Source organism: Phasianus colchicus, chromosome 6 (genome assembly GCF_987193195.1).
Source record: "Phasianus colchicus chromosome 6, bPhaCol1.hap1.1, whole genome shotgun sequence".
Classification (NCBI taxonomy): Eukaryota; Metazoa; Chordata; class Aves; order Galliformes; family Phasianidae; genus Phasianus; species Phasianus colchicus.
In genome coordinates, this window is record NC_143441.1 from 29,463,634 (window position 1) to 29,490,724 (window position 27,091).

General features: G+C 40.9%; 1 protein-coding gene across 4 annotated transcripts in view; it reads left to right on the forward strand.

Moving 5' to 3' along the window:
* Positions 1 to 3,643: 3,643 nt before the first annotated feature.
* SLC25A13 (solute carrier family 25 member 13) overlaps positions 3,644 to 27,091 on the forward strand; it is a 93,254-nt gene continuing 69,806 nt past the window's right edge. Inside the window, exons 1-4 of one of the 4 annotated variants that reach the window (XM_090142773.1) lie at positions 3,726 to 3,752; positions 5,734 to 5,748; positions 9,314 to 9,328; positions 24,524 to 24,577. In XM_090142773.1, coding sequence (XP_089998899.1) covers positions 3,741 to 3,752; positions 5,734 to 5,748; positions 9,314 to 9,328; positions 24,524 to 24,577 — 96 coding nt within the window. In that variant the 5' untranslated portion in view covers positions 3,726 to 3,740. Of the gene's footprint in view, positions 3,753 to 5,733; positions 5,749 to 5,823; positions 8,199 to 9,313; positions 9,329 to 24,523; positions 24,578 to 27,091 lie in introns of those variants that run through there. The other 3 variants (XM_090142774.1, XM_031614455.2, XM_090142772.1) reach the window with 3 other exon arrangements.

Below are 27,091 nucleotides of genomic sequence, written 5' to 3' on the forward strand. Positions count from 1 at the left end.
TTTCTACTGCAGGATATACTTACATGAAGACATACTTTATGCAAGTTTTGTGGTAAGTTAATGGACAGCATGCTCCTCGTGCTACTGTATGCATAATATAACGTAGAAAAAGCCATCTGGAAGAAAACTACTATGTTGTGGGGCAGAAAGAAGGTATCCTGAGGAAAACAGCTCAGTGATGATGATACTAGCATAGGTCTTGAGGGTCTTGGGTCAGTCTTTGCTTTACCATCTTAATCTTAATCTTAATCTTAATCTTAATCTTAATCTTAATCTTAATCTTAATCACTGAGCTAATTGCTACACTCAGGCTTTTCCAGATTGACTCTTTGCAGATCCAATCATTTCCAGAACTTTCCAGATGTGCTCAGATTTTTCTAGACCCAGAAAGAGATTTCCTTGCCTTCAAGCTACATGTTTCAATGCGTACAGCTTAAGCATTGAGCTGCCAGTGCAAAATTCAGGACACTGTAAGAGACATCATAGAAAGAATAATAAATGTCAGACTAAGATTCAAACCAGCTAGTGCTCTGCCTTATAATCAGTAAATAGTAACAAAATGCTGATCCTATGCCATATGCTTAGACCAGTCCTTTATCAAGACTAAAATCCCTAAGGATGCCAGGCTGTCAGTCTCTGCAGTGTTATTTTTAATAAGCTCAGCAAAATCTTGTGTCTATTACAATACAGTTGTCCTGCTACATAATAACCTAATAGCTGAAACACCAAGTAGTGAATCCACTTTCACAGTCTTCTACATGTGAAAAAACAGACAAATTTTTCACCTCGTGGTCAGCTTCCAGATACTAGATTGTGAATTCTTTTGGAAACAAGCTACAGCTCTCCTGCAGAACTTGTCCATGTATGTATAAAGAAACTTAGGGTACCCTGTATCAGAAGAAGGAATAAGAAGGAGCATGACTACAGGTAGTTTCTTGTTGAAGGGAAGAGCCCTGGTGTGTGTGATCGTGTGACTGTTACAGTTAAATATAGAAAAAGCCATTTGATCAGAAGAACCTCCTAACTTATCCAGGAAATGCTTACATCTTTTGTGATGAAAACTGACTCATGTTGCTACCCTTGTCACATTGTCTCATACAAAAGAATCTTGCCTCTCCGAGTTTTAACTCATCTTGGATTCTCTTCTATACAATGACAGCTCCACTGAAAAGAATGAAAAATGTTCCTTCTCTGTTCCCCAGAGCAGTTTATGGCTTTGTGGTTAAAATATACTGAAAGGAATATGAAGCATGGATCTGAACCTAACCTCAGTCAATGGGGGACTTTGAAAACAAGTTGCTTTTGTAGCCAAGCATTATGCTGTAATCTACCACAGACATATCACATGCCATTGTAAAAGTGAATAGTCTCCTTCCTTATGGGAAGATAAGGAGTTTGGGCCCATACACGTGCTTTAGTTGTGGACAGATACCTGCTGGGCTGACAACTTAAGGTTGATTATTGCACTCAGGTTTTCATATAAGCTAGGCAATGACTTCCCAGCCTTGTCACAGCCAAGACTCTGCTTCAGGCTTGCTCAGGACTTTAGGCACTTGAGGCTCTCAAAGGCTGTGAAATAAAGAGCTAGAAGAGCTTATGTGCTGTCACATGTAGGGAGCAGCTGAAAGAGGCTTTCCAGAGTCACTGGTTTTTATTTATGTCTGAATATTACCATCAGACTACTTGAAATACATGCAGGTTTGTTGGTTGTGTTTTTCTTTGATAAGACTCAAGACCATGTGGTAGCACAGTGTGAGAACTGTAGGAATTTTCTTAGCTGTCTCAGTTTGGAAAAAAATAATCACATTGAAGCTTGTTTTCACAAAAATAAAGCTTAATAGGACAGCCTTTCAGCCTCGCATCTAAATATCCTGGCTTCTGTGTATCTGCAGAATGTTGTATTTGTATTCTAAGACAATTGTTATGCTATTTTCTCTCTGTAATTTTTCTCTCTGTAGTGGTATTATTAAAATAATCTGAGATTGGTTTTGTTGTTTATAAATGGACTGCTATTATCTATTCATTTGTGACAAGGTGACAGTATTTATTTATCCAGTTGTTAGCACATAGACAATACATAATCTATTTTGTGTGTGTGTGTGTGTTTATTTGAAAAGGTGCGCTGGGAGGAAGGCTCTGAGTCTGCTTTGTCCTAACTGCTGTTTTCTAAGTCAGGCAGAACTAGCACAAAAGAAAAGGTGAAGCTTTCCTGTGTACAGCTGAGCATGTGCAGCAAGCACAAGGATGCAGGATGGGCAGAAAAGGAAGATAATCCAGCAAGTGGGGTAGTTTCATTGCAGGAAGAAACTGGAAGGGTGGGGAAATGAAGGATGTAGATACGCTGCCAGGCCTCACTAGTGATGGAAGAAACTTCTGAGGCACACAAAGGAGACTGTATACAATCTGCTAGAAACCAAAAAGTCATTAATTTATCACAAGCAAACACAAAATAAAGGATCCATCCTCCAAAGACATATAGTGGGCAAGAGCAGATGAGTTTATGAATCCCTTTCATGAGGGATCTCTACCATCTCACTCTAGGACGAGTAAAGACAAGAAACAGTTAATTGCTACGGTTTACATTGTAATCAATCTGGTTTTGAGATTTAGTATCGCTTTCAGCCTTCTTAGCATCCTTACAAAGCTCACTTTTGGGAAGGTGCTGGAAGATCCACCTCAAAGCTATGAGTAACATAACTCTATTGCAAAATAAAACCTTGCCTGACAGCTACTTGCAACAATTCTGCAAATGCTTCCAAGCAACCTTTAGCTACCCACAAGTGACTAGCTCCTTGTCCGCGTTGCCAGCCCCTGGCCAGCCTAAAGTTCCCCCAGAAGCCAGAGGCCACGAAGCCACCAGCACGGGCATCAGCTGGGCCAGTGATTGCCATGGGCCTGCGTGCCAAGCGGTGTGCTGCCAAACACGCCCAGACAGGCTGGCTGCAGACAGTCTGCAAACTGTCTGTGAGGCCGAGGGGGCCGTGCCTGCGGTCATTCTGGACGCAGCCGCTGGTTCCAGCAGGGTGCTTGCGTGTCACGGTCAGTCGGTCAGGCACCAGAAGCGTATCAAAATGAGTTAATTCTGTTCATCTCTGACAAAAGTCTTGAAATACAACAGTTAAGCATCCTGCAAGCAGCAGTCTGACTCATGGGCAAAAAAATAGCTCGGGGCACGAGAGAGGGCTTTGCCGAGAGGGGTGACGCCAGCACGGTTGCCACAGCCTGCGAGGCTGGAGGGCATCTTGCAGCCGCTCGTCCTGGCATCCTTCCTCGATGCACGGCCGAAACTTCCCGTGGTTAACGGCACGAGTCGTTAGCCGGGCCGCTCTCCAGCGTCAGTGTGGGCTCTGCAGCTCCTCGGTGCTGCCCCTCGGTGCTGCCCCTCGGCCGCCGTGAGGCGACGGAGGCGCTCCGAGGGCACCAACCGCGGATTAAAGTGAACAGGGGCGACGGGCCGCGGGCACCCCCGCGCTCCCGAGGCCTCTCCCGCCGCATCGCCCCCGCGGCCGCCGGCCCCGAGGCAGCGCCGCGCCGGGCGATCACGCGGGCCGCGCCGGGCCGCGCCGGGCCGGGCGGTGCAGCCAATGGGCTGGCGGCGCCGCGCGCCCCGTCCGCGCCTGGAGAGCGGTGACGGCCGGCGCTGGCGGGCTGGTGCGCAGGCGGAGAAGCTGCCTGCCGCGGTCGGAAGGGAAGGGAGGGGAGGGAAGGGAAGGGAAGGGGGTGGCTGCGCCGGGCACAGCATGGCTGCCAAGGTAAGTCCCCGCCGGCGGGCGGGCGGGCGGCGGGCCCTCGGCGTGCGGCCGGTGGCGGCGGTCTCGGCGGGGAAGGGGCTGCGGCGGGAGGCGGGCGGCTGCCGGCCGTGACCTCGGGCCCGTCCTTGGCGAAACTTAAGGGCGGGCGGCGCCTCCTCCGCGCGGCCGCGGAGCGCCGGCCCCGGGGAAGGGGCGCCGCGGGGCAGCGGGGCCGCACGGCGTGTCGCGGGGACGGGCGCCCGGCCCGCGCTCGGCGAGGTGCCGGCCTCCCGCCTGCGGGCACAGCGGCTGCGCGGCGGGGACTTCCCTACCTACGGGGCTCGGGCCCGCTCTCCGCTCGCAACGCACCGCTGCGGGCCGCCCTCCCCGGCCCCGCCGAGCGCCGCCCTGCCCGGCCGTTTGCGGGCGGCCGCGTGCCGGGCTGCGGCGGTGGGGGAGCCTCGGCGGGAGGAGGCGGCGCGGCGGGGCCCCGGCGCGGAGGCCGGCGCTGCGCGGCACCAGGTGCGCCCGGCACGGAGCGCGGCGCCGGCCCCGTCCGCCTTCGGGCCCGGGCACGGCTGCGGGCCGCCCTCTGCGGCCTTCCCTTCCCTTCCCTTCTCTCCCTGTAGCGGTGGAGGAATCCTGCTGCTTCCACTTCTGCTTATGATTCCTACCGGCTTCGCCTCTCTGTGCTCCTCCATCAGATGGGTGCTGCTCTGCTAGGCTTTTGTGCTGCTTCAGTGTAATAAATTAACGTAAACAGTTTTATCAATGACACGCTTCCACCTCACCTCCCCCCACCGTTGGCTGCCTACCAAAAGAAGGCCGTGTTCAAAGTGGGTATTCCATTCCTAATGACAGACGCATTTATGTGAAAAAATAGTAAAACTTCCAGTAAGAAAGCCAAGCAAACACATATCCATGCTCAGACACTCTGGCTGGAGTTCCATGCTCCTCTATGCCAGCGTGAGGCTGTGATGGAGCTGCTCCTGTCAGCATCTAGCTCACTGGGAACTGAAGTACCTACAGTTATAATGGATTGAGCAGTGCATAATTCCTCCTTATTTGCTAAAATGTATTAAACAGTCATCCTTCTATGTTAGGATTAACGAACCTTAGCTGTCTCAGCTTTTTTTTTAATTGCCCGCTGGCCCATACTGACAGCGTATGAGAAACTTCTTATGAAACTCAGACTTAATCTTCAGTTCACTGAATTTATAAACCGTAAGAAGCAGTCTGCAGTCCATCTGAATCCATGGTACTCAATTATACTTTAAACATATTGTATGAGTAGCTAGTGTTTGTCTAATTGGATATATAGATGTGCTCCATGCTATGCGGATGCATGGTGGCCTTTTCTCTTTTAGCTTTATTTGTTACCTAAATCTTTACTGGGATACGTGGGAAGGACTCAATGCTTGGGGAGAAACTGGGCTGAATACGGCATGTTTCAGATTACGCCAACCTTGGCAAAGAGATACCTAATAAAAAGAACACATCTTTGTTACAAGTGTCATAAGCATCCTTGGTGCATTGCAAGGCAGAGTGCAGCACTTTGTACTACTGCAGGGTTTACTGCTCTCAGGTAACTTCAGAGCAAAGCTGTGCACAGACTTGAATGACTTAGGTAAAAAAAAAAAAAAAAAAAAAAAAAAAGCAACAAAACCAAACAGCAGCAGGACTGGAAGCAGCTTGACTGGATTAATTATTAAGTTACCTTGTGAGACTTGAAGGGTTTTTATCTTTTTGAGGTGAAATAGTTGCTGTTAAACTCGGATGACTTTCTGCTTTTATTGTAGTCAGCAACAACACGTAAGTAGTGTTTTGCGCTCTAACGGTAACATCTGAACTCAGGTTCTGCAAGCACACACATGAATAACTTTGCCACATTAAGAGCTTCTGGGCCTGAAGTTATTCACATGTGCTTGCAGGCATGGGCCTTGATTTGTGTTCTAACTTCCTCACTGATGCATCTCAGTAATGTTTGCCTTTTTCACCTCAGCCAAACAATGGACTGGTGAGTTGAATGATTTTTCTAAAATTCCTTCAGTACCTTTTCCTTGCCAGTATCCTGCATGACCGCTTCCTTTAATTTTTTTAATTATACCATTTTAGGCATATGAGTCTTTGGAATTGAATGTAATTGTTCTTCACTTGCAAGATTTCCATTGCTGACATGTTAAGCGGACTCTAGGAATTTGGTCTATCAAAAGGAAAGCCCAAATGGGATGCTGTCAAGGTTGCATAGTTAAGCACTCAGGGATCAAGAAATGGGCAGAGCTTTTACATGTGCAAGCTTTTATGTCCATTACAGGGCCATGGAGTTTTTATCACTGTTACTCAGTGTCGTACTCTTATACAGCGTTTATATGGTGTGTAAGTTTTTACCTGTTACACACAAATGTGTTTGGAGTCTTCAGAAGTGTTTCCTGAGAGCCTTTTGAGAAAACTGCATTGCAAATTATATTTGCACATGTGTCCAGGAAAATTAGAGATGAGATGTTTTCAGTAGAATTTTAACCTACTGATGATAACTAAATTATCTTCATAAGTGCTGGCTTCATTCTCTGAATTGCAGAAAATACAGGCTTTATGGAAAAACTATGGTAATGCACGTATAGTGCTGTAATGGGCTTGTACACAGCATCTCATGCTTTATTTCTTCATTTCTGAGTGTTTAACAGTGCACGTGCCATGGTTTGTCTGCCCTTTAGTCAGATTCCTTTAGAGAGACACATTACACAATCTAGCCAATGCCACCTGTGATTCACCTAGAGAATGTTTTACAGCTAAATTGGCTGTGGCCGCTGAGTGAATGTAAGCTGCCCTTGCTTCATGAACCATTACACAGTTCTGGCCATGGTGACTGTATCATGCGTGTTCAAAGTGTGACTTGATATCTTTTTAAAGTCATACTGCTTGGTAAAATATAAAATCATTTTTCAGTGGCATGTTCTAAGGTGCTTCTCAATGAAACCTGCTCACGTATCTGATTTTGCCTTTGCCACTTTCCTACTTTATCTCTTCAGCTCAAGGCCAGAAACTGTTATCTGTAATAGCAGAAAGTACGTGTAATTTCTTTTTACTTTATGCTTCATAGCCACTAAGCTACCCTCAAAGGAGTTGAAGTTGTATTAAAGCAAATTCCAAATGTGGATGATTTCAGTAGGCACATTAAGACGTAGAAACCTGTGTGAAAACTGTGGGCTTTGCATGGAAGTGTTGTACACCATTGAACTTCATCTCTGCTATGGATAGCATGTGACTAAATTTTGGCAGTTGTATTAAGCTGCATAGCACTAAAATACAGGATAAGATCTTTAAATACTGTGGTCTATCTGTCTTTTTCTACTGTGATTGTTTTGCATGTGTGAACTTGTATCCATTGGGCTACTTCTATTACCCAGAATGCATACATTGCTTGTTTAAAAGTGATTGTCTGATCAACAAAGTGTAATATAAATGTCATATGCTAAAAAAGTAGTTGCAAAACAACTGTTCAGGTAAAGCCATGAACCTTACTTCAGTATCCGGTGAGACTGTTTGCATGCTTAAAATTAAGTGCATGCATCAAACTTTTTAAGAACTAGAACCTGACTGTCAAAATGTATTAATGAGTAGGTAAGGTTGCTGCCCTTACCTACATGACAATACTTGGGATGTTTCTAATGCCTGAGAAATAAACTTTGTTGCATAATCTGGTTATGTTTAACAACTTTTTATTCTATTTTAGCTTATATCTATTTTGTAACTGCCTTGGAAACTGTATCAGTGGAGTTACATGTTGTTTCTGGTAGCGGAGTGTTTACTGTTAAAGGCCATTAGTGCCCATCCCAGACTTCTGCGTGCCTTGGTGTTATTGCGGTCTGATATTTATCAGTGAAGGCCCAAGTCCCACAAGATGTATTGCGTTGACTGAGTTCACTGGAGTGCTGGTCCTGGCTCTGTTGGGCCTTTTTGTGTGCACAAGTGGTGGCCCAGTGCCGTGTGAACTGATGGGGTCTGGATTTGCAGTGGTTGAAATATGAACACCATGACAATAAGATTCAAGGAGAATGTGATTCCAGACAATGCCAGAACCATTAGATTCTGATGCAGCCATGCCATAAGTGTTATTTTGCTATCACGGATACCCAGCGTGCTCCTCTTCTGCATCATCCATCCGCATCACACCTCCTTCATTCAGCTCCTTTTCCCATGCTCCTTTCCCCCTTCCTAGCAATAGATTGAGATGTGTCTGGATACAGACTGAATTAGCTCTTCTTGCCCTAGGTAATGCTGTTCTTACCTTCCTCCTTCAAAGTGGTAGAGTAGAATTGCATTGCATTGCATAAGCCCTCAAGAGTGGACAGGTGAGGGATCCTCGCATCGTGATGGGCTTCTGTGTCCCCAGAGGGAGTGTAGTCCCTTATGGATAGGCTCCAGACACCCAACACCACCAGTGACACTGTGGGAAACAAGTGGCTGGTGAGTAAGGAGAGAACCTCTGTTCTCACTCAGTTTGTGCCTTATTAGTGTCATGACACTTAGCTGCATCATGGTCGTGTTTTTTGGATATGGTAGCATTGTGTAAGATCCAAGGGGAATTTACCCTTGCTGGTCTGTATGAGTTCAACAATGCTTGCTGGGCATGAGCCTGTAAATTCTGAAATGCTTTATGTATCATAAGACTTTTTTTCACCTCCTCCCCAGAGAAAAATGTGTATTATTTTGCTGCCTATGACCTTTTACTGTATCTTATCTTCTTAAGATGCCAGAGTTTATCTGATCAAGAATTTATGTGAGTCTTGGTAACTTCATGCCTAGGAGGAAGCAAGTGATTTACTCTCCTTCCCCCTCCTATCCACCATTGTCATATGCTTTGTTTCATTTTGTTTCTTTTCCTGCACATTTACATTTATGGGAACCACTCACAAGGTGTGCATCCAGTTTCAAGGCCTGCTGGTAAGAATAATCTCAGAAAGTGACCCGCTGGAAAACTCCACAGAGCTCAGTTCTGCAGTGAGCACTGGGGGAGCAGCTACCCTGAAAAGGAGCTTTATTACACTGTTCCTTTTTGGTCTTAGTTGTGCCTGTGTGTTTATAGGTACCACTGTACTTGCCCCCTTTTCTTTACCAGAGCAAGGTGGGGGCTGTTTCGTGGATTTATGTCTTTAGTATGTTAGATGGGACTATATGTTGAAATTATCAGTGTTCTTAGCATGTTTCTGAAACTTACTCTTTTCCTTTTTAGTGTCCCTTTAAGATCAACTGCAGAGTAACCTGACTTCCAGGATAGCCCTGGGAAAGTGTTACTGGACTGAAAGTTATGCATACATCCTCACATGCATCTCTTCCATTGTGATACTGCTGAAAAGTTTTTTAAGTTATCTGGATCTTATCATGTCAGGAAATGAATTCCACTTTCTATGCAGCTATGTGTCCCAGGTAGTTAGAGATGCTCTTGAAAGTGTGCTTCAAATGATAAGGCATTCTTCCTGATGCTGTAATGTAGACAAACTTACATCCCTGAATGATAACAATCTGTCTTCTGACCAGCTTGTTTAGGCCAATGTCTATTTTATTTATCTATGTTGTCCAAGGACTGTGACAAGGAGGTATGTGATACTGTATTTCCTGGAAGATGGCATGAATGCATTGCTTAATTTTAGCTTCATTTTTGCTCTTGATCTCTTGAATTGCTTCTGCTTTGGCTATAGAATGGCTTGACAGTACTGAACAGAGCCTGCATATTTGTATGTCACCAGACCTAAACTTGTATAAGGCTTCTGGGCACTTCTGTAATAATGCTGTTTTACTTGAGCTACAGCGCGGTCTTCAGAAACATAGCAGCTGACGTTTTATGGTGCTAGATAACTATAGGTTGTAAAATGTAAGATTACATATTTTCTGGTGCATTCCCTTTCTGGAAATATCTGTATCTCAATCATTTGTAGGGAGATAAAGAGATCCTTATAAAAAGACCCTATCTTCGATTGCTTTGGAATAAAGCAATTTCAACAGAAGCTTTGTTAAAACACTTAAAGGAACACTGCAAATGCATTTTCATAACATTTTAAAATAATTTCATGCTATTTACAATACCTTAGAAACATACAATTGCAATTATATTCTTTACCAAAAATGTTACTTGGCTTGCGCAAAACTCATGTGTTAAAGGATGAAATTGCTCATAAGGAGTGGGTTGGGTATTTTTCTTTTCTTTAAAGAGGTGAAGAAAAAAAAAAGAAACATTTGAGAGAGTGGAGAAGTGCACACATGTACACCAAGCTACATGCATTTAGTGAAGAAACAGAAGAAACAGAGCTTATCACAAGCCTGGCAACAAACTCTTCTTATACCTGAGAGATGCTTAACCTCGAGTGCTGGATTCACATGCCACTGATGCCTTGCAGTCTGAGGCAGCCTGCAAGAACTGTTTCTTTGCTGACCAGTGAATGCACTCTTGGGATTCCACTGGAGTTCTACCTTGTTGGTTGGTGTAACTCTTGGTCACATGCAAATTAGAGCCTGGAATGTAGGTGCACAACATCTTCTGGCTTTCTGTAGATCAGCACCCCATGCCTAACTCTTAGCCTTTTGGCTTTGGGAGTAGAATTAAGAAACCTATCTGAGTTGTCCAGGAATAGCTATCTGCAGTAGCTATGCTGGCATGCTGAGCAGCAGGCAAAGTGAACTGGTGGAGAATCAAAAGATAAGGGTGTCTCTGGCAGATGTTCCTGCATCAGGCCTTGCAGCTGTCTGTCAGGCAGGAGTACTGTGCAGAAACCCATTCAGTTGCTGACCATTAGGGTTCTCAGGTGAGAGGGGGAGATTTGCATTGTCTGTTGCCATGTTTATGCATTTTGCATGGCTGATAGCTCCATCATGCTCTGGGGGGTTGCAGTGCACGCTGGGTGTGTTTGTGCATGGCTCCTGGCCGGAGTGGTAATTCTAAATGGTGTCTGAGATGGCTGTGCTGCTCGGTCAGCCTGCAGTGCTGCTGGATGTGCACGGTGCTGGGACTTCAGGAACCCTGAAAATCATAAAGTGCATGTGCTGGTTTTGCTCACTGAGGGACAGATTTTGCATCATGCTGTGACTGGAATAGTGGAGTGTGCTCATGGGTCTGACACTGGGAGGCTGAACAAAGTGCATTTTGAAGTTATACAAACAAGCATTTTATTTGTAGAGAGAGCATTGAGATTTGCAAGCTTCTGACCGGACAGCCACGCCTTTCAAAAAATAATTTTGAAATCTCCTAAATATAATCTTTACTCCTATAGTTTCAGGAGCTTGTCTGCTCTTGTTTGGAGCCCCAGGCTGGGCCGGCCCCGGCCTTAGGCCTGGCTCCTGGCCCATTGCAGCTGTTGTTCTGCTGCAGAGGTGCCCTTTGGCCTGGGGAGACACCGTGTGCTTCCTGAACCTCTTGATCACTGTGCTTTGAAAGCCAGCGGTAACCCTGAAGCATTAATTCAACTTGGGTGTACTGAGCATGCAGCAGTAGTACTAGGGTAATGTAATGGTGCTATGGTGAATTGGAGTGGGTAACTGACTTGGCAGAAAGTAGAAAACTGTATTTGTTCATTTGTTTCTTTGGGTTCGGGTGATTTTTTGTTTGATTTTTGTTTGCCTTAAGTCAGATCACAGTAAAACAGCACAGTGCTGTTTGTCTTCCATAGTGATGTAATGGAACGTAGCTCTCAGCGTAGAAATGAGAAGGAGTTGGTTTCTTTTTCTTTTTCTTTTTCTTTTTCTTTTTCTTTTTCTTTTTCTTTTTCTTTTTCTTTTTCTTTTTCTTTTTCTTTTTCTTTTTCTTTTTCTTTTTCTTTTTCTTTTTCTTTTTCTTTTTCTTTTTCTTTTTCTTTTTCTTTCTTTTTCTTTTATGCAAATTATATCTGTCCTGTTCTCCATGGATCAGGCAGTTCAGTTGTTGACAGCCCTTCATGCTTCGCTCATAATGGGATGGATAACTGTGCAGATGCCAGGGCCTTTTCCCTTAACGTGGTGCAAGAATATAGCTTTGGGGGTGTAACAGTAAGTTTGGCAGAGGCAAACTTCAGAGGTTGTTCTGGAACTACTTGGTCAACTAATGCTGCTATCGTTTATCTCAATGCTTGTGGGCAGCAATCGGACTACGTGGTTAGAAAAAAAAAGTGGAACTAAAACACCAGGAAACCTTTGTCATCATTTGTTCTCTTACACTGTTTTCCTCTTAAATTTTATATCAGAGTCTTTGGAAGACTCTTGTCCCATTTTCTCCATATAGTCCAGCAACTGCACTCACAGGAATGCGTTTAAAAGAAAAACTTCAATGGAAATTTTCCATAGAAGCAGAAATAAAAAATGAGACTGCCCTTGCAGATGGTGGAGTGTTGTGGTTTCTGTTTTTCTTTTGTTTGCTTGTTTTTAAGGATGTATCTCCAATTGGTTGATTTAAATATTCAAGTTTACACCTGCATTTTCTTTGATTAGCCCAGCAAGTTCCAACACATTTTTCTAATGGTGCTGATGAGTGTCAGCTCAGCATAGAGGTAAATGGCACACAGAAGACAACTGCAATCTTAGCCAGTTAGGTGTGAGGCAACTGGTGAATTCCTAATTATCTGAAGCTGTTTTATCACTTCAGAAACATAGGAGAGAGAGGGGGATTTATCCCAATGATGAAGATGGTTGAACCTTCCATGTGATGCAGTAGACTCTGTATTTTACTTGTTTTTGAAATACTATTATACATTTGATTGGTAAGCATTGTGGCCTTTTCTGAATTATCCATATGTATATAGGTAAAACTTTGTGCCTTTGAGTTTTAGGTTACTGTTGCCTTTGTGACTGTGACCTTTGTATGCTCTTGTCTCACTCCCTACCATTCTATGTTAGCATAACTAATGTTCACCCCTTCAGCAGGAGGCCCAATCTCAAAAGGCCAGGGCTGAACTTTGTATCTGCTTGGGAGCTTTGATGGAAGTCACAGCTCTCTTTGTGATATTTAGGACTGTGAATTGCTGGGTTGGCAGTACAAACCTTTTCTGCTCTTACTAGCTGATATTTATAGGCATTATTACTACCAGTTTCTTAGATTCTCTTTAGGTATTTTTATTTCGTTGCTTGTTTTAGATCTCCAGACTGAGATCTGAGTTTGTTGTACTAAATACAATCAGAGTTTGTTGTAATAAATAGTGCTGCTGCAAGTAATGCTTGCTTTAGTCACTCAAAAATCTGGTTTTCCTTTCCTAAGTGACATATTTTTTTGGTTCCTCACAACTCTTGCCTGTGGGATGGAGGTGTCCTCACAGCAGCCTTACGCCTCATGGTCTGTGCTCCTTGTCAAGCAGTTGAGTTGAATTTAGATGCAGGTTTTGGGAGGGATCTGGGCTTGCCATCACCTTTTCCTCCTTAAAACAAAGCTCTAACTTACACCTAAATGTTAGCTATGGAAGCTGAGAAGGTGATACAGGTTTGGTTCTTACCCGTGGTCTCAGTCAAGCAGTGTCCAAGTAGCCTCTTGTTTCCAAAAGATGCTACAGACTTCTGTATGTGCCTCAGTTACCTCTTGAGTCTGTCTAGGTGTTTGATATTCTTTCTGTTAATGCAATGAATAGGACAGATAATGACTCTCAAGACTGTTACTTCTTACTCCACAAAGTATTGCAGGTTTGTAGCCTTTCCAGCCATTTCAGTACTCTTTGAATTAACTAATCTTTGATTATAAATAGGTAGAAACAATAAAATACTTTTAAAGATTACATTTGTGGTTATGGGGACCTGCTAGAAGAGCAATATGCGTGCTTTCTACAACTGTAATTTTATATCCTTAATGACTAGGGCAATGGAAGAATTATGAAGAGCAACTTTAATTCCAAAGCTAGAACATGAAAGAAAATGCTGGGTGGCTGGATGACTGTAGTTATTTGGCAACCTTATAAATAGATAGCTGCCTTTTTTATTATTACTATTTTTTATTCCCCTCCTTTGAATGCTTCTATGTTAGTGTCCTTAGGTATTGAAGTGTTGGCTGCTGGGCTAAATGGCCATCGAGGAAATTTAAAGCGTAACATCTCAGATCAGTTGTGAAACTGGGAAGTGAGAAAATAGGGAATCAAAATCTGAATTTTTCTGATGCATCTGAACAAATTTTTCTTAAATTGAAAACTTCAGGAAAAGGATGAGAATAGCACTATCATGTATTTGAATTCCATTTATTTCTCCAAATGCAAATTATTCCTCCCTGTGTTTCTGACACTGTAAATGTGTTAACAGTTCCTTCATAACTGAAATTCTGAAATTTAGATTTGGTGTGTAAAGTGTTGCTGACCCCTCATTTTTCCAGCTTTGTGCACAATTTTATCTTTTCATATACTTCAGTTTTTGTGCTGAATATTACCTGATCTTTATTTTCTGAAGATTTTAAAATGTTCTTTCTTGGAGCCGAGCTTCATTTCCATCTGAGAAGATAAGTTTAAACTTATCACAAAATAGAAGGTTCAAAGAAGGTTCCTTGGCAGTTGGAGTCTTTTTTTAGTGCTGGTTTTGCAAGGAGGTATGGAGAGAACAACATCTAGCACACTTTGTTCTTTTTTTTTTTCCTTTCTGACATTGTGTGCTGGGAAAAATAATGTCTAGAGATTTGAGAATACGGAGTCATAGAAGGGCACACGTTTTTCTAGCTTTTCTTGATAGTGTTTGCATACTGCCTAAAAGTGCACTTAGTCAACAGCGGAGGATGCTTTCACAAGAACTATCCTGTGCCAAGTGCCAATCATCCAGCCAGTAGGAGGAAGAAATTGTAATTGTCTTCTTACTTAAGTTGCTGGGTTTTATCCCAACTTCTCTGAACTCTCTCAGCCAATAGAACTCTTGGCTGTTTTTTTTTTTTTCCAGTCAATGGATATTTAATTCTGGGAAGTTAGCAAATGTGCCCATTTAATCTAAGTAAAGCAGTAAGGTAGAATCCTTCTTGTAAGGAATAAATTAGAGCAAATTATTCAGTGTTGGAGTATCTTGAGCTGCATCTGACTGCATCTTTCATCAAAGACTGATAGCTTTGCAGTTAATCAAAATGCAGGTAACATCTCCAAAACATAAAAAGCCGTCAGCAGGATCATGACACACAAATTCTACATCTGTGCAAGCAAATCTGATTTGGAGATCAGTGTTCAAATGTGTACATGCTGCCGTGCATTTTACCACAAACCTCCAAACCAGAGTATGTGTATAAATATGTATCGTGTGTATATGCATAGTGCAGCCCTAACAGTCCTCCTGGGCCTCCTGCACTGAGAAACATCTGTTTTAATGTTTCTTCCCATCTCTGCCTATTTGTGATGTTGCTTTACTTTTTTTTTTTTTTCTTCCTGCAGCTCTTTTATGCCAGGTACCTGTGACAGCTTCTCAGCTGAGCTCTGGGCTGGCGTGTGATGTTACAGAGAGAGGATGGGGTGTTGTCTTCTGTCGGTAGAGCAGGAGGTTCCCTATTGAAGGAGTTAATTGAAAGGCATGTTCTGCAGTAGGAGTCAGGCGTTGTCATCCGTCCTTTGCTACGTGACTTTCCTGTCGCATCCATCCATCGCATGGCCTCATACACAGGTCTAATTTTAGGATAGAAGAAAAGAGATCTGAAAATTAATGTTACTGAGCAAACAGCATTGTCGTTATTATCATCTTTCTGTTCTTTTCAAATGTGGCCTGTTTCTACTTTTCCTTCAATCCCTGGCTACTAAAACCTCTTGGTCACGTATTTTATTATTGTAAGGCTTTATTGTGTTTGACAGGTACTGTTTGATGGGACATCACTGATTTAACAGATCTTGGCAGAGGAAACCTTTAAGTAAGGCACTGAGTATGAAAAGCCATTAGAAAAAAAGTGGTATGTAGAAATATCTGGCTGATTCCTGCTCTCAGCCCATTGTGCAGTCTGAATCTGACTTGAGAAATCTTCACATGCTTAGGGGAAGAAATTTTTGAATAATTTCACATTTCCATTAAAATAGTTTTTGTCATTGACATCAAGTCAGCCTTCCTCCTCCCTGTCACTTCACCTGTCTAATGCTGCTTGCCATTGTGTGTCAGTCTGACTGGAAACTGCTTCGTAAAGATCGGGAATTAGTTCCGTGTTGATGCTGTTCAAAAGGAAGAAAAACATGGCAACAACAAACTTTCTATAGTTGCTTTTCCTTCGTTCACGTGCCCAAATCTGTTACTTGAGCTGCATCTTTTAGTTCACGATTGAAGCGGTGGGTGCGATCTTTTCTGCCCTGTGACACTGCACTGCAAAACTTTTGGACTTCTCTTTTCTGCTCACAGTGAAAAAAAACAAGAGTGACTGTAACCTCGTATGGTTGGCATTTGGTGATTTGTTATGCACAACCTATTGATTCAGAGTCTGTTATGAGAATAAGCCGTGCACAATCTTGCTCATAAGTATTCAGTCCAAATACTGTTCTGTAAATATTCATCCCAAATCTTATATAATTAATATAGCACCTAACAGTTCCTTATCTTATGTGCCATCGACAAAGATGGTAAAAAAGGTTTTTTCTCTTGTGGATATGCTGAGGGCAGGGGGGAGAAGGGAAAGGGGAATTTCAGAAATGATGAGAGTAGCTTAGCAAAGGATGCATGAAGAGACTTTCAAATATTTTCTTTTTAAAAAAAAAATTATTTTAGAAAGTTCTATATGTAGTATGTATTTACAGTTCTTTTGTGGCTTTGAAAGCACGAGAGTACTTTGTGTTGTGTGTGACCCAGAGTTTGTTTAAATAAATTTATATTCTGGCAAACAAAGGAATCTGTAATAAAAACTGCTCTAAGATTACTTGATGTTTCCATTCACTATTTGAAAGTTGACACAGTTTATGAAAGTCTTGAGGAGTAACCATGGGTTTATTGCCTTGTGTTTCCATGAGGCAAAGCATTGTTTTTGCATTCCTGAGCTGGATCAACTGATCAGAAAGAAGGATGCTTTTGGAGTTTCCCTATGTTTTCGATAGTCACTGACAGAGGGGAGCTACGCTGGGAGCTGATAGCAGTAGTGTGCTATTGGGTAGCAGACATATGGCTCTCAATTCCCTTCATGATGTCCTGAGTCTAGTGAGCAAAGCTAAACAACTCCTGGATATGTTAAAACAATAGTGCTGAAATTTGTCTGGTATTTTAAATCCTCCTCCACGTTTGTCTCATCCTGTGTTTTTAGATTTTAACTGCAGTGCTCCCAAAGAAAAAGGAAATCTTTCTTGACAAATTGATTTTATTGTTTTTTCTCTCTCCAAAAGATGCTTCTGTGAAAGTAGCTTTAAAATTTTTCATTTTTCTTCTGATTCCTACCTCTAAATCAGAATGACATCATCGTCATTTCCGTGGCAACCAAATGAGCTCATATGAACACCGTGATGACTATGCAGCACCAGTAAATGTGATGTTTTAATGAAACAGCTGTTACTTTATGCAAATGCCTATAATAACAGAGACTCACTAAGGAGAAGCCAAATCATTCAAGCTAAAATCAGAATTGATTCTAATTAAAATGTATTAAAATGCTGGAAATGTTTCCCCAGGTTCTTAAGGAGATGAGAGGTTTTTAATTATTGTTGTCAGGTATCTTACAACTTTTCCAATTTTGTGAAGTTATTGTGAACTCTTTAGTAGTTTTGGCTGAGTTCAGATCAGCCTGAAACTGCCTTACATAACTGAGTTAGGTCTTCACTGGGTTATTTGATATTTCCACGTGAACCTGTGGATTGGTTCCAAGTACACTTTTTGGAAGCTTGAGCTTTCTGCTCAGGCTCTTACCGAGAATGAAGGTCGTGTTCCCACAGTGGCCTGTAGCTGCTGTGTCATCTGCTAATATTTAAACAGCAGGAATTTGTTTATTGCTAATGCTGAAGATAAGAATTGTAAAAGCAAGTGTTAAGCTTCCTCTGCTCTGTAATTGCCCCGTGTTCAGGGATGTGAACTCGTAATTGAAAACTGAAGCCCGTGCGATGGGAGTTAGGCAAATGGTGCCACAGCGCTTGCAGGAAGAGAGCATATCTGCACGCTCATCTTTAGCATAGACATGGTTAGATTGCAGGTGAAATCTGTAGGGAGAAGAGAGAGCTTTTGTGATTTAAAGTCCAGATTCCCCATGTACAGAGGTTCGATTGTGTTTACCCATGAAAGGCGGGGGAGCTGCTGTCATCCTTCCAGCTGTCATGGAGCGTGGGCGTGCTTCGCTGTGCTGGATGCTGTGCAGATAAGAAAGGGCAAAATTAAAGACCCCACGCTTTTCCCCTTTAAAAAACACACACACACACAAAACAAAACAATTCATACTTAAAATAATTCGTATTTCAGTAGCACAGGATTATTATTTGTGCAAGTATCTGCTGAAATGCTGCTGCTATTTTTATTAGCTCAGAGGAAGGGTTGCTGGCTGCAGGACTAAAGATTTTCTTTGAGTCCCATCATTTATAGCCTTCAATAAGTTCGCTTTGTTCGTATGATGCTGTTTCCATTATGCAGTTGTCTTTTGTTCTTTTAAAGATTGTACAGTTGGATCCATGGGTACATAGGGATTCATGCCCACTCCCACACCCTTCCCAGTTCTCTGAGCTACTGAGGTGTAGCATTTTGAATAGACTTGAATAGATGGATTTGATTATAAATAGGATCTTGGAAAGTGAACTTCTGTGTTCAAAGAAGAAAACACAACACTGAAACAGAATACATTTACCTGTCAGTTATTCCTACCTAACTCCTGTCACACAATTATTAGTCAAGACATGCAATCTATAGGAACTTTTCTCCAGCTCAGTTCTTCCAGTTGCTTATTCACGAGTGTGGTGTCACAAATAAAGGCTGTTACTCTAGCAACACCCTGAGACAGACCTTTCCATAAGTTTATAGACACATCCATAGAACATTTTCTTATTTCCTTATAATTACAGAATAACTGGTTATCTAAAGCAGAACACTTTGTGTTGAAACCCCTCTGTGATGCTGCTGCCCACTGCAGGTTTGTTTTCTTCCAAAGGGCAGGAGGTTCTCACTTGTTACTGTAAAACTGTTCTACCTACTCGCAGCATATCTTCCACGGCATTGACAGTCCTGGAGAAAAACCTTTTGTAACACTGTCCAGGGAGTTTATGGTTAATGTTGTTTCATATCTCTTTCCTGCTTTTTGCAGAAACTAGTTTTGGTCTTGCTTTGGTCTTTGGTCATACTGGAGAATTTTGCTATCCTTTTGTTCTTTGGGTTAAGTAACTCTGTCCCTGTTAGACATAAGCCTGAATTGCAGCTCTGGAAAGTGAATTGCTAGCACTGAGTTGACTGGTTTTGCAGTCAAATGTGAGGGAGATCATGCCGTGAGTTTATGGTCAATGCACTGCTTGTGAATAGCACTACTGTAAGTCAGAACACCCTGGAAGAGTCAAAAGGTAATGTCTATGAATTGCACTGAGGGAGCTACCAAAGTCATGTTAGCAGGTTAATATTTGTGGTATTTAGGTATGTCTTCATTTCTGAATGGTGTAAGAGCAAAACAGAGAGCAAAGTAATAGTGTTAGCATCCATCATACCACCTGTCTGTTGTGAGCAAGAGGGTGATTTTAGAAAAATGTCCATCAGTGGATGAAAATGCCATTTGACTATTCTCATTTTGAAATAAGTGCTTGTTTCTATTAAAGAATCCCTAATATTTCTTATGTGTAATTATTGCATGTATGCAAATTTGTCTCTAGTTTCTTAATGTTCATTGGGATATGTTAATAGCAAATAGTGACCATAATGAAGTAGCTTGTTTATGGATCTTTAGATAACAATAGTGAAGATTGTCTGGGTAAAATTGTGTTGTAGAACAGCTATGAGACCATTGGAAATAGTGCTTTGAGAAACAAGATGAACTGATGTAGTCAGAGGAGCATAGATAGGTGGCAGAAGTGATGGAAGGGCTGAGCTCCTTCTTTTAGTAACCTGGACATGGAAAACAGATTTATTTTCTCACAAAGAGTTGATTTTCAGGTTCAGTTTTTCACTTTAGTTGCAGGGTTTTGCATTGAATTGTAAGGATTACCACAATTGCATCTCAGTCCTAGTCCAGAGATTGACTGCCAACCAACAGATGAGTTTGTTCCTAACTCTGATATTGTCTTCTGGTATGTTCATAAAGTTTGTAGTGGGTAGCACTGTTTGCAGTGTGGTGCTTTTTCCCCTTTCTGAACAGTTTTGCTGAACAATGATAGTGCCTAGCTATTTTTACTTCAGTATTGGGCTAGCAGTAGTCCTTCTGCTTTTCAAGCCTTTAAGTATTAGAGCTATAGGACTATACTGTCTAAATGTCTTTTTACGTAGAAAGAATTTCCTATTTTTAGAAATACACCAGTTTTCTTTAAGGTAGATACTACTTCCACCTCTTTGCTGTACTTATTTAGAAGCATTTGACAAACTGATAAACCATCTATCTTCAGGATGACAGGCATTTTCTGGTGCATATGTAATTCATAACTGCGTTGGTCCCCTGATCAGTCTGTATGCAAGAATACCACAGTTTATTGGGAATGTCCTTGTGTGGGAATCAGCTTATGAACAAGCCATCTGCATTTGCCTTGGGGCTTTCAAAGTAGGATCAAAGATATCAGGTAATTGCCCAATAAAGTAGATCTCTTAGCTTTGATGCGCTTGGGGGAAGTAAGGCTTCTACTTACCGTGGTGCAGAAACTGGACTGGGAATTGTCCGGAGATTTGTAATTGTGACAGACTGAAGATAAATGACAATAGTTTTTCTTGAGGTTTGCAGTCTCCATCAGTTAGCATTTTTTTTCTCTGCTTGTCTGTGATGGGAGGTAGGCTCAGCACAATTCTAGTTTCAGCAGTGTTTATTCCGTAGCTCTGCATACTAAATCAGCCTGTAGAATCCATGAAGATTTTGTTGATTAGCATTAATAGCATTTCTTTTCCTTATCTTGATGCTCGAGCTCTTAGGTGTTACTAGACAAAGGAATATGGTAACTGATGCATGGATTGATAGGCTTACACTTCTGCAAAATGTGATTGTAAGCCCAGTTTATGGAATTTGAGGATGAAAGATGTTTTTAGTAACCTGGACATGGAAAACAGATTTATTTTCTCACAAAGAGTTGATTTTCAGGTTCAGTTTTTCACTGTAGTTGCAGTGCTTTGCATTGAATTGTAATTCTCAAGGCTGACCATGCTTTGACTCATTGGATCGAATGTAATAGAAGTACCTGCTTAGTAGTTATCAGCTGCTTTTGGGTAGATATTCCAAATGCCGTCTAGTTGTATTTTCACAGTCAAGACCTTTTGCTTGCATTCTGTGCAGAAGGAACGACAGTGCTTTTATTGAGGTGAGAATATGCAGAAACATGATGGGCTAATGGGAAATGATGACTGAGGCAGCTGAAATAGAGAACGGTGCCCTAACAGAAGGTGCAGAAGCTGCTGCAGCTTGTGATGCTGTGTGGTGAGGGCGAGTGACCAAGGAGGATAGAAAAAGTTTTGTATTTGTGTTAATGTTAGTGTAAATATGGAAAAAAGTGTTATTCCTGTCTACGTAAGCACGTTCGTTGTATCAAAAGTGGTGTAGTACTGTAGTGCACATTATTCATGGAGTTCTGATGTCTATTCAGACTTGGCCAGTCGCTGCATCTTACCTGGTTTCCAACATCATTTAAACTCATTTAAACAAGAACTTAAGGTCAAACCCTGGCCTGATCTTCTTTGGAGTTGTGCATTTTGAGCACATCTGCAGGCTTTCAGCCAGAGGAAACATTACAGTCATCTGATCTGACCTCTTACATAAGCTGGGCCATGTGCGTTTGAGTCTTACAGGTGGACTCAATAACTCATAATAAAACTAAAGAACATCTCTAGAGGACATGAGGTTTCAGTCTTCAATTGAGGGCTTTCAGTGGTGCCAAGAACATTGCTATCTGTAGTCACATTTAAGAATGGATGTACTTTAAAAAATACTCCTCATTTCAACATGATATCATTCAAGTTTGTGACTACTTGTTAGGCCTTTCATCAGACATAAACATTCTTATAGATAGTGTGCTCTAGAATTAAATGACCTGAGCTCCCCAATTCTGTTCTTAAAGGACTGATCACCTGCGTCTTACCAACTTGGAGTTAGGAATTTTTAAAAGTAATGAGGTAGAGCAGAGCATCTTTATCTCCCTCAACTTTTTCCTTTGCACTTGAGCTGTACTGAGGTTAAACTGTGGGAAAGAAAGCTATATCTCAAATTTCAAGATCTTTGGACTTGCTGTTGTTCTAATAAACTTTCTGTAATATTGTAGTGATTCACAAGCGTTCACGTTCTTGGATCTCCATCCCCATTACTTTTCTACATCCAGGCTGTGGCCGTTAAAGTGATCTTTACTATTGTGCTGAGAAGTTCTAATGTTTCTATGTTTACCATTATGTTAATGCTATATTGGCATTAGCTGATTTTCCAGCTGCCCTTTATCTTGTTCTTGTTTCATAAGCACAGTCCTTTTGTACCTTCTGGTATGATATGTCATCTGACAATTTGCTCCTTCTGTCTTTTATGCGACAAATATATCAACAGAATTGATTGGAAATGATATAGTTCAATCAATTCCCACTGGATTCTGTTTTCTTGCATTGTTTTACAATCACATTTCTGTGGGAATACTCTATTTTCATTTGTTGTTAGAGGTGGAAGTGAGACCAAAAATACAAATCAGTGTAAATCAAGCGCAAGGAGAAAAGAGCTTGGCTGCAGAAAATGGGCTAAATTAACATCAGAGTGTAAGGGAATCTAAGGATATGAACGGCTTCAGTGTGGAAATCAACTTGTGTGCTACTGGCCCTCATGTAAAGAGCTTTTTGTTCTCTGTGCACCCTCTGTTGCTTTGCTGAACAGTATTGCAAATGGGAGGACTTAGGCAAAAAGTGGCACAAGGGCCATGAGTGTGTTTTTGTCTCAGGTTTCCCAAGATTGTTGTTGGTTTCAGTGAAATCAAACAAATTAATGGATGTACAGCTATCAGCATGTACCTTTTTCCTTTGTTCTATTAATTCCTGGTTTCTTTATGTGCAGATTTCTGAGATAGTATAAAACTTAAACTTTGATACAGATGAATTGTGATCCTAATAGTATTTTTAATGGATGTAGATAATTGAGGCATGTTTTATTTGTCCATACGGTGGTAAGATTCTGCGCTGCAGTATAGAAATGTTTTTTTTTTTCTTCCTCACAAAGTTCCCAGCTACTCATAGGAGTACTCGTAGAGTAGATCTCTGCTTACTACACAATGATTACATTTAGAACAGCTTGTGCCGTGGAAAATACAGATTTTTAGATTCCCAACTTCACCATTATACTTTGATTTTTCGCAACTGCCTCCACACAGATTTCTGTGCAAACACAGAATCGGGTGTCCAGCTGTGGACTTTCACCTGAGTCCTAGCATAACTTCAGGTGCGTTTTTTTCCTTAAAAAAAAAAAAAAAAAAAAAAAAAGAAGGAATCATAAGATTCCATTTTCATACACTTTTCTTAAAATATTCTATGGATTTTTTTGGGGAGGGGAGGAGGGTGAATTCTTTGAGTATTGTTTTTTTAGTTCTTCAGTGACCCAATTAGAATGAGGAAAAACATACTGAAGATCCCTCAATAAATCCATGGGTGAGGGTCTAATTATGTTGTAGACTACTTTTTACCCCTTAACTGTTTTGTGCAGTAGTCTAGTGTGGTACTAGAAATGCACTTGCAGTCTACCTCATACATCCACCATTACAGTTTAGTATTGTTTTGGAGAACCAAGAAAGTGGGTAGATGTGTGATTTATTGATAAATTGTATGATGCTTAATTGTTAGGTGAGGATAACAATCTATGTCCTGCCCTTTTGCTGTTTGTTCCTTATTAAAGAGGCATTTTCAAAGTTTTTGAATATTCAGGTGCTTTCACAGTAATTTTTTTCTTGGATTACAAGTAGATCAGTGTACTGAATTGACTATCAGGAATGGGAAACTGTACCAGGCATAGACAAAAGGGATCAGTCTACTTAATGCCAAATTGAGCAAATGGGTGGCATGGTATATAAGTGAAGAAAATGCTGTTGGCCATAGTGGATACATAATATTCTTTAATTCAGTGTTTTTTGCAGAGGAAAAAAAACACAACAACAAAACCTTTCTAATTATTTTGTGTCTGTGATGATACATGTAGCTTAGATTTTAGTTGTAAGTAGCTGGTTGTTTAGTCTGCAGAAAAATCTAGATCCTGTGCTGACTTTACCACATCAAAAAGACATACAGTAAGTTTAAATACTTCAAAATGTTGCAAATACGAGGTAGAAATACCAATGAATCAGATGCTTACATTGGAATTTGGTCTTTTAGGAAGCTGCTTTCTTGGGCAAGTTTGTAAGTCTGAGTATTTCATTCCTGTCATCTATCAGTTGGGGGCTGCATTTGGTACTATGAAATCCTTAGATGAAAAATGCTGGAAGTATAAAAATCTATATGGTGAAGGTGGTAAATACCGAATCCCAACAGAGAAGGATGTTGAAAAGATTTCATGCTTGAATATCTATATGAATTACTATTGTGTGCTTGTTTAAGAACTGCAGGGTTGCATAAAGGAAGCAGTTAGAACAAAAATGTTGATTAACTCAGTATAAATGTGGAATGAGTAAAATAAATATGACCATCTAAAGCAGTACCTAATTTATCAAAGGTGAACAGTTGTTTTCATCTCTCATTCTGCTATTTGAATTCTTTCTTTTTAATGACACTTTTACATCTTTTTTATAAATTATGGATATTAATATAATTGTGTTTACTTGTAGGTGGCTCTAACCAAGAGAGCTGATCCTGCTGAGTTGAAAACAATATTTTTGAAGGTATGTATAAAGTAAATATTTTACTCTTTCTGCTTAAATTTTTCATATCTTTTGCTCCTTTATTGCAGCATACAACTCTTGATAGTTTTTCCAACCGTTAATCATTCACTGTATTATTACCATGTTAGACTTAAATACCATTATCAGAATTGAACAATGCTCACCAAGAAGTCAGATACATTCCTGAGTGATTATTGTATTGACTCAGATGAAGTATTACTATCTTAGAGAAAAAAAACCACATTGTTCAGAGAATGGGGTGGGAGTTTCAGTATTGTTCCTACACATGGTAAAATGTTAGTGTAGACACCTTGCTGTAAGACCATTTGGTAAACTTTCTTCTCCCATCCTTGCTGTCTTCTTTCCATCAGGGTTATTCCTGCTTCTTTAATTTGGAGAACTGCTGGGAATATCACCTTTTGCAGTGGTGGATATATTTATTATTTAAGTTAAATTCCTTCTGAGTTGAGTTAACCTGTTATAAATCACTTGTGCATTTGCTGTGTCTGCTTGGAGAAGTGTATTGCAATGTTTTGCTGGTACATGGCTTTCTTTGGCCCATTACCTAAATGTAAAGAAATCTTACCAAACCTCCTAAGATTTTATTACTACAGTGTCTGCACTAAATTTGTACTCTGATATAAAAAAAAGAAGACTAAAATTGGGTTAAAAATCATAGAACCATAGAATGGTTTGAATTGGAAGGGACCTTGAAGATCATCTAGTTCCAATTCTCCTGGTGTGGGTAGGGCTACCAGCCACTAAATTAATGAGGTGAGAGCCTCAGTGGTACAGGAAGCCTCTTATATCTGAATTATTTTTTATGAAGGGGGTGAGTGCCTAAGGGAGCTAAATCCTTTCTAAGTTCCACCCTCCTCCTTCCGTCTCTCTGTCATTCCCCAGACTCCCTGCACTTCTTGGCATATTTTCCATTGGCCCTTGTGATCTATTATTAACAATGTGTGTAGGTGTCACTATGTATATTGTCAGTATTTATAGTTTTATCATATACTGTCAGTATTTAAAGCTCTGAAATGAGATTTGCAGTTGTGAAAGCCAAGATTTAAGTTACTAAGCCCTGGAACTGCTATCTGTCGAGACTGAAAAGATTCTTGAAAAAGAATAGGATTTTCATAGGTCAGTGTTTGAAGAGCAACACAAAAGGCAGATGGAGCAGACTTCTGGCTCAGGAAGATGGCAGTACAGAAATAGTGCTGCTTGCTGAGAGGGAAAAAAGGATGAGTGAGTGCAGTATGTTGAGTGTGGAAAGCTATGGCCAGTGTTAATTAAGCTGTTTCAGATGAATGGTGGGGTCAATACAGTTGCTTCTGCAAACTGTGAGGCTTTCACTTATAAAATAACTTGACATCCATTTTTCTTTCTTCAATAAAGAGGTTAAAAAAAAAAAGAAGATTCCCAAATAGAAATGGTACCTGTTGTGTAGAAACTAATATTTGGCTAGCAGCTGATTACAATGAACTTTTAGCATTTTTAATACATCAAAAGCCTTGTAAAGTGTTTGCAGATCTTATTAAAAGTGGAATTGAACTGGTTAATACTTGAGTATCTAAAAAGTATGGAAATAAGTTACCAAAAGCCATTAAGTACTATTGTATAATATCAAATTCTCTGTGGGTATAATTGCCAAAGTGGGGAAAAATACAATGTAAAGAACCATTTCCTAATGCCTCTCCTCCAAAACCAATAGAATTGATGTTTTTCTCTTTTTGTTATGATAATTTCCAACAGTAAGTCTACTTTTTCTAAGTCTTCTACCATAACCCCTAAGAGATTAGATTTTAGTCAAAGTGATCAAGCTGACATTTTCCAAGGTCATTTTCTATATGTAGTATAGAGTACGTGATTGGATTTCAAATACATTTGAGTAAATCACAATGACAAGAAACAGGGGGACACTGAAACCTTGTGCTGTTTTCTGTTATTGAGTGCCCTAGCAGGGGGTTAGCCTGGAAGAAAAAAATGAAATATAGAAGCATAGACTGTCTGACTTATTTGATTTGTTTCTCAATAGCAGCTGTGTTAAAAGTTTTTGAGGCTGGGTTTCTGAAAGATTCTGTCTCCCTGCAAATGATTACATTGAAATCAATTGATCTGCTAGTTCTTATAAAAGTGTACAATTGAAAATTCCTTGCAGTATATCAGCTAGAAAGCTTGCGATAGAAACAGTGTCTATTGAAACACGAGTCCGTAAATGGTAACCAATATATAGATGCCAAAGCAAGTTATGTATTGTTTGGGCTTGCTTCCCTGAAGTCTGAATCCTTGAAGATATTGTTGTACCTGAAGACTGTATTTATATAGCACTAGAAGAAAATAATCTACTTACTGTTACACTTTGGCATCCCTCTGAGAGTGATATGCCTACTGCAGCTATAACGCTACTCTGCAGGCACCGGTGCAGCTCTGAAATGAAAACTGGCAGTTCCTGCCCTTAGCAAAGGCTCAGGAATGTGAAACAAAACGTGTCTTTGAAGTATGCTCCAAAATATCAAT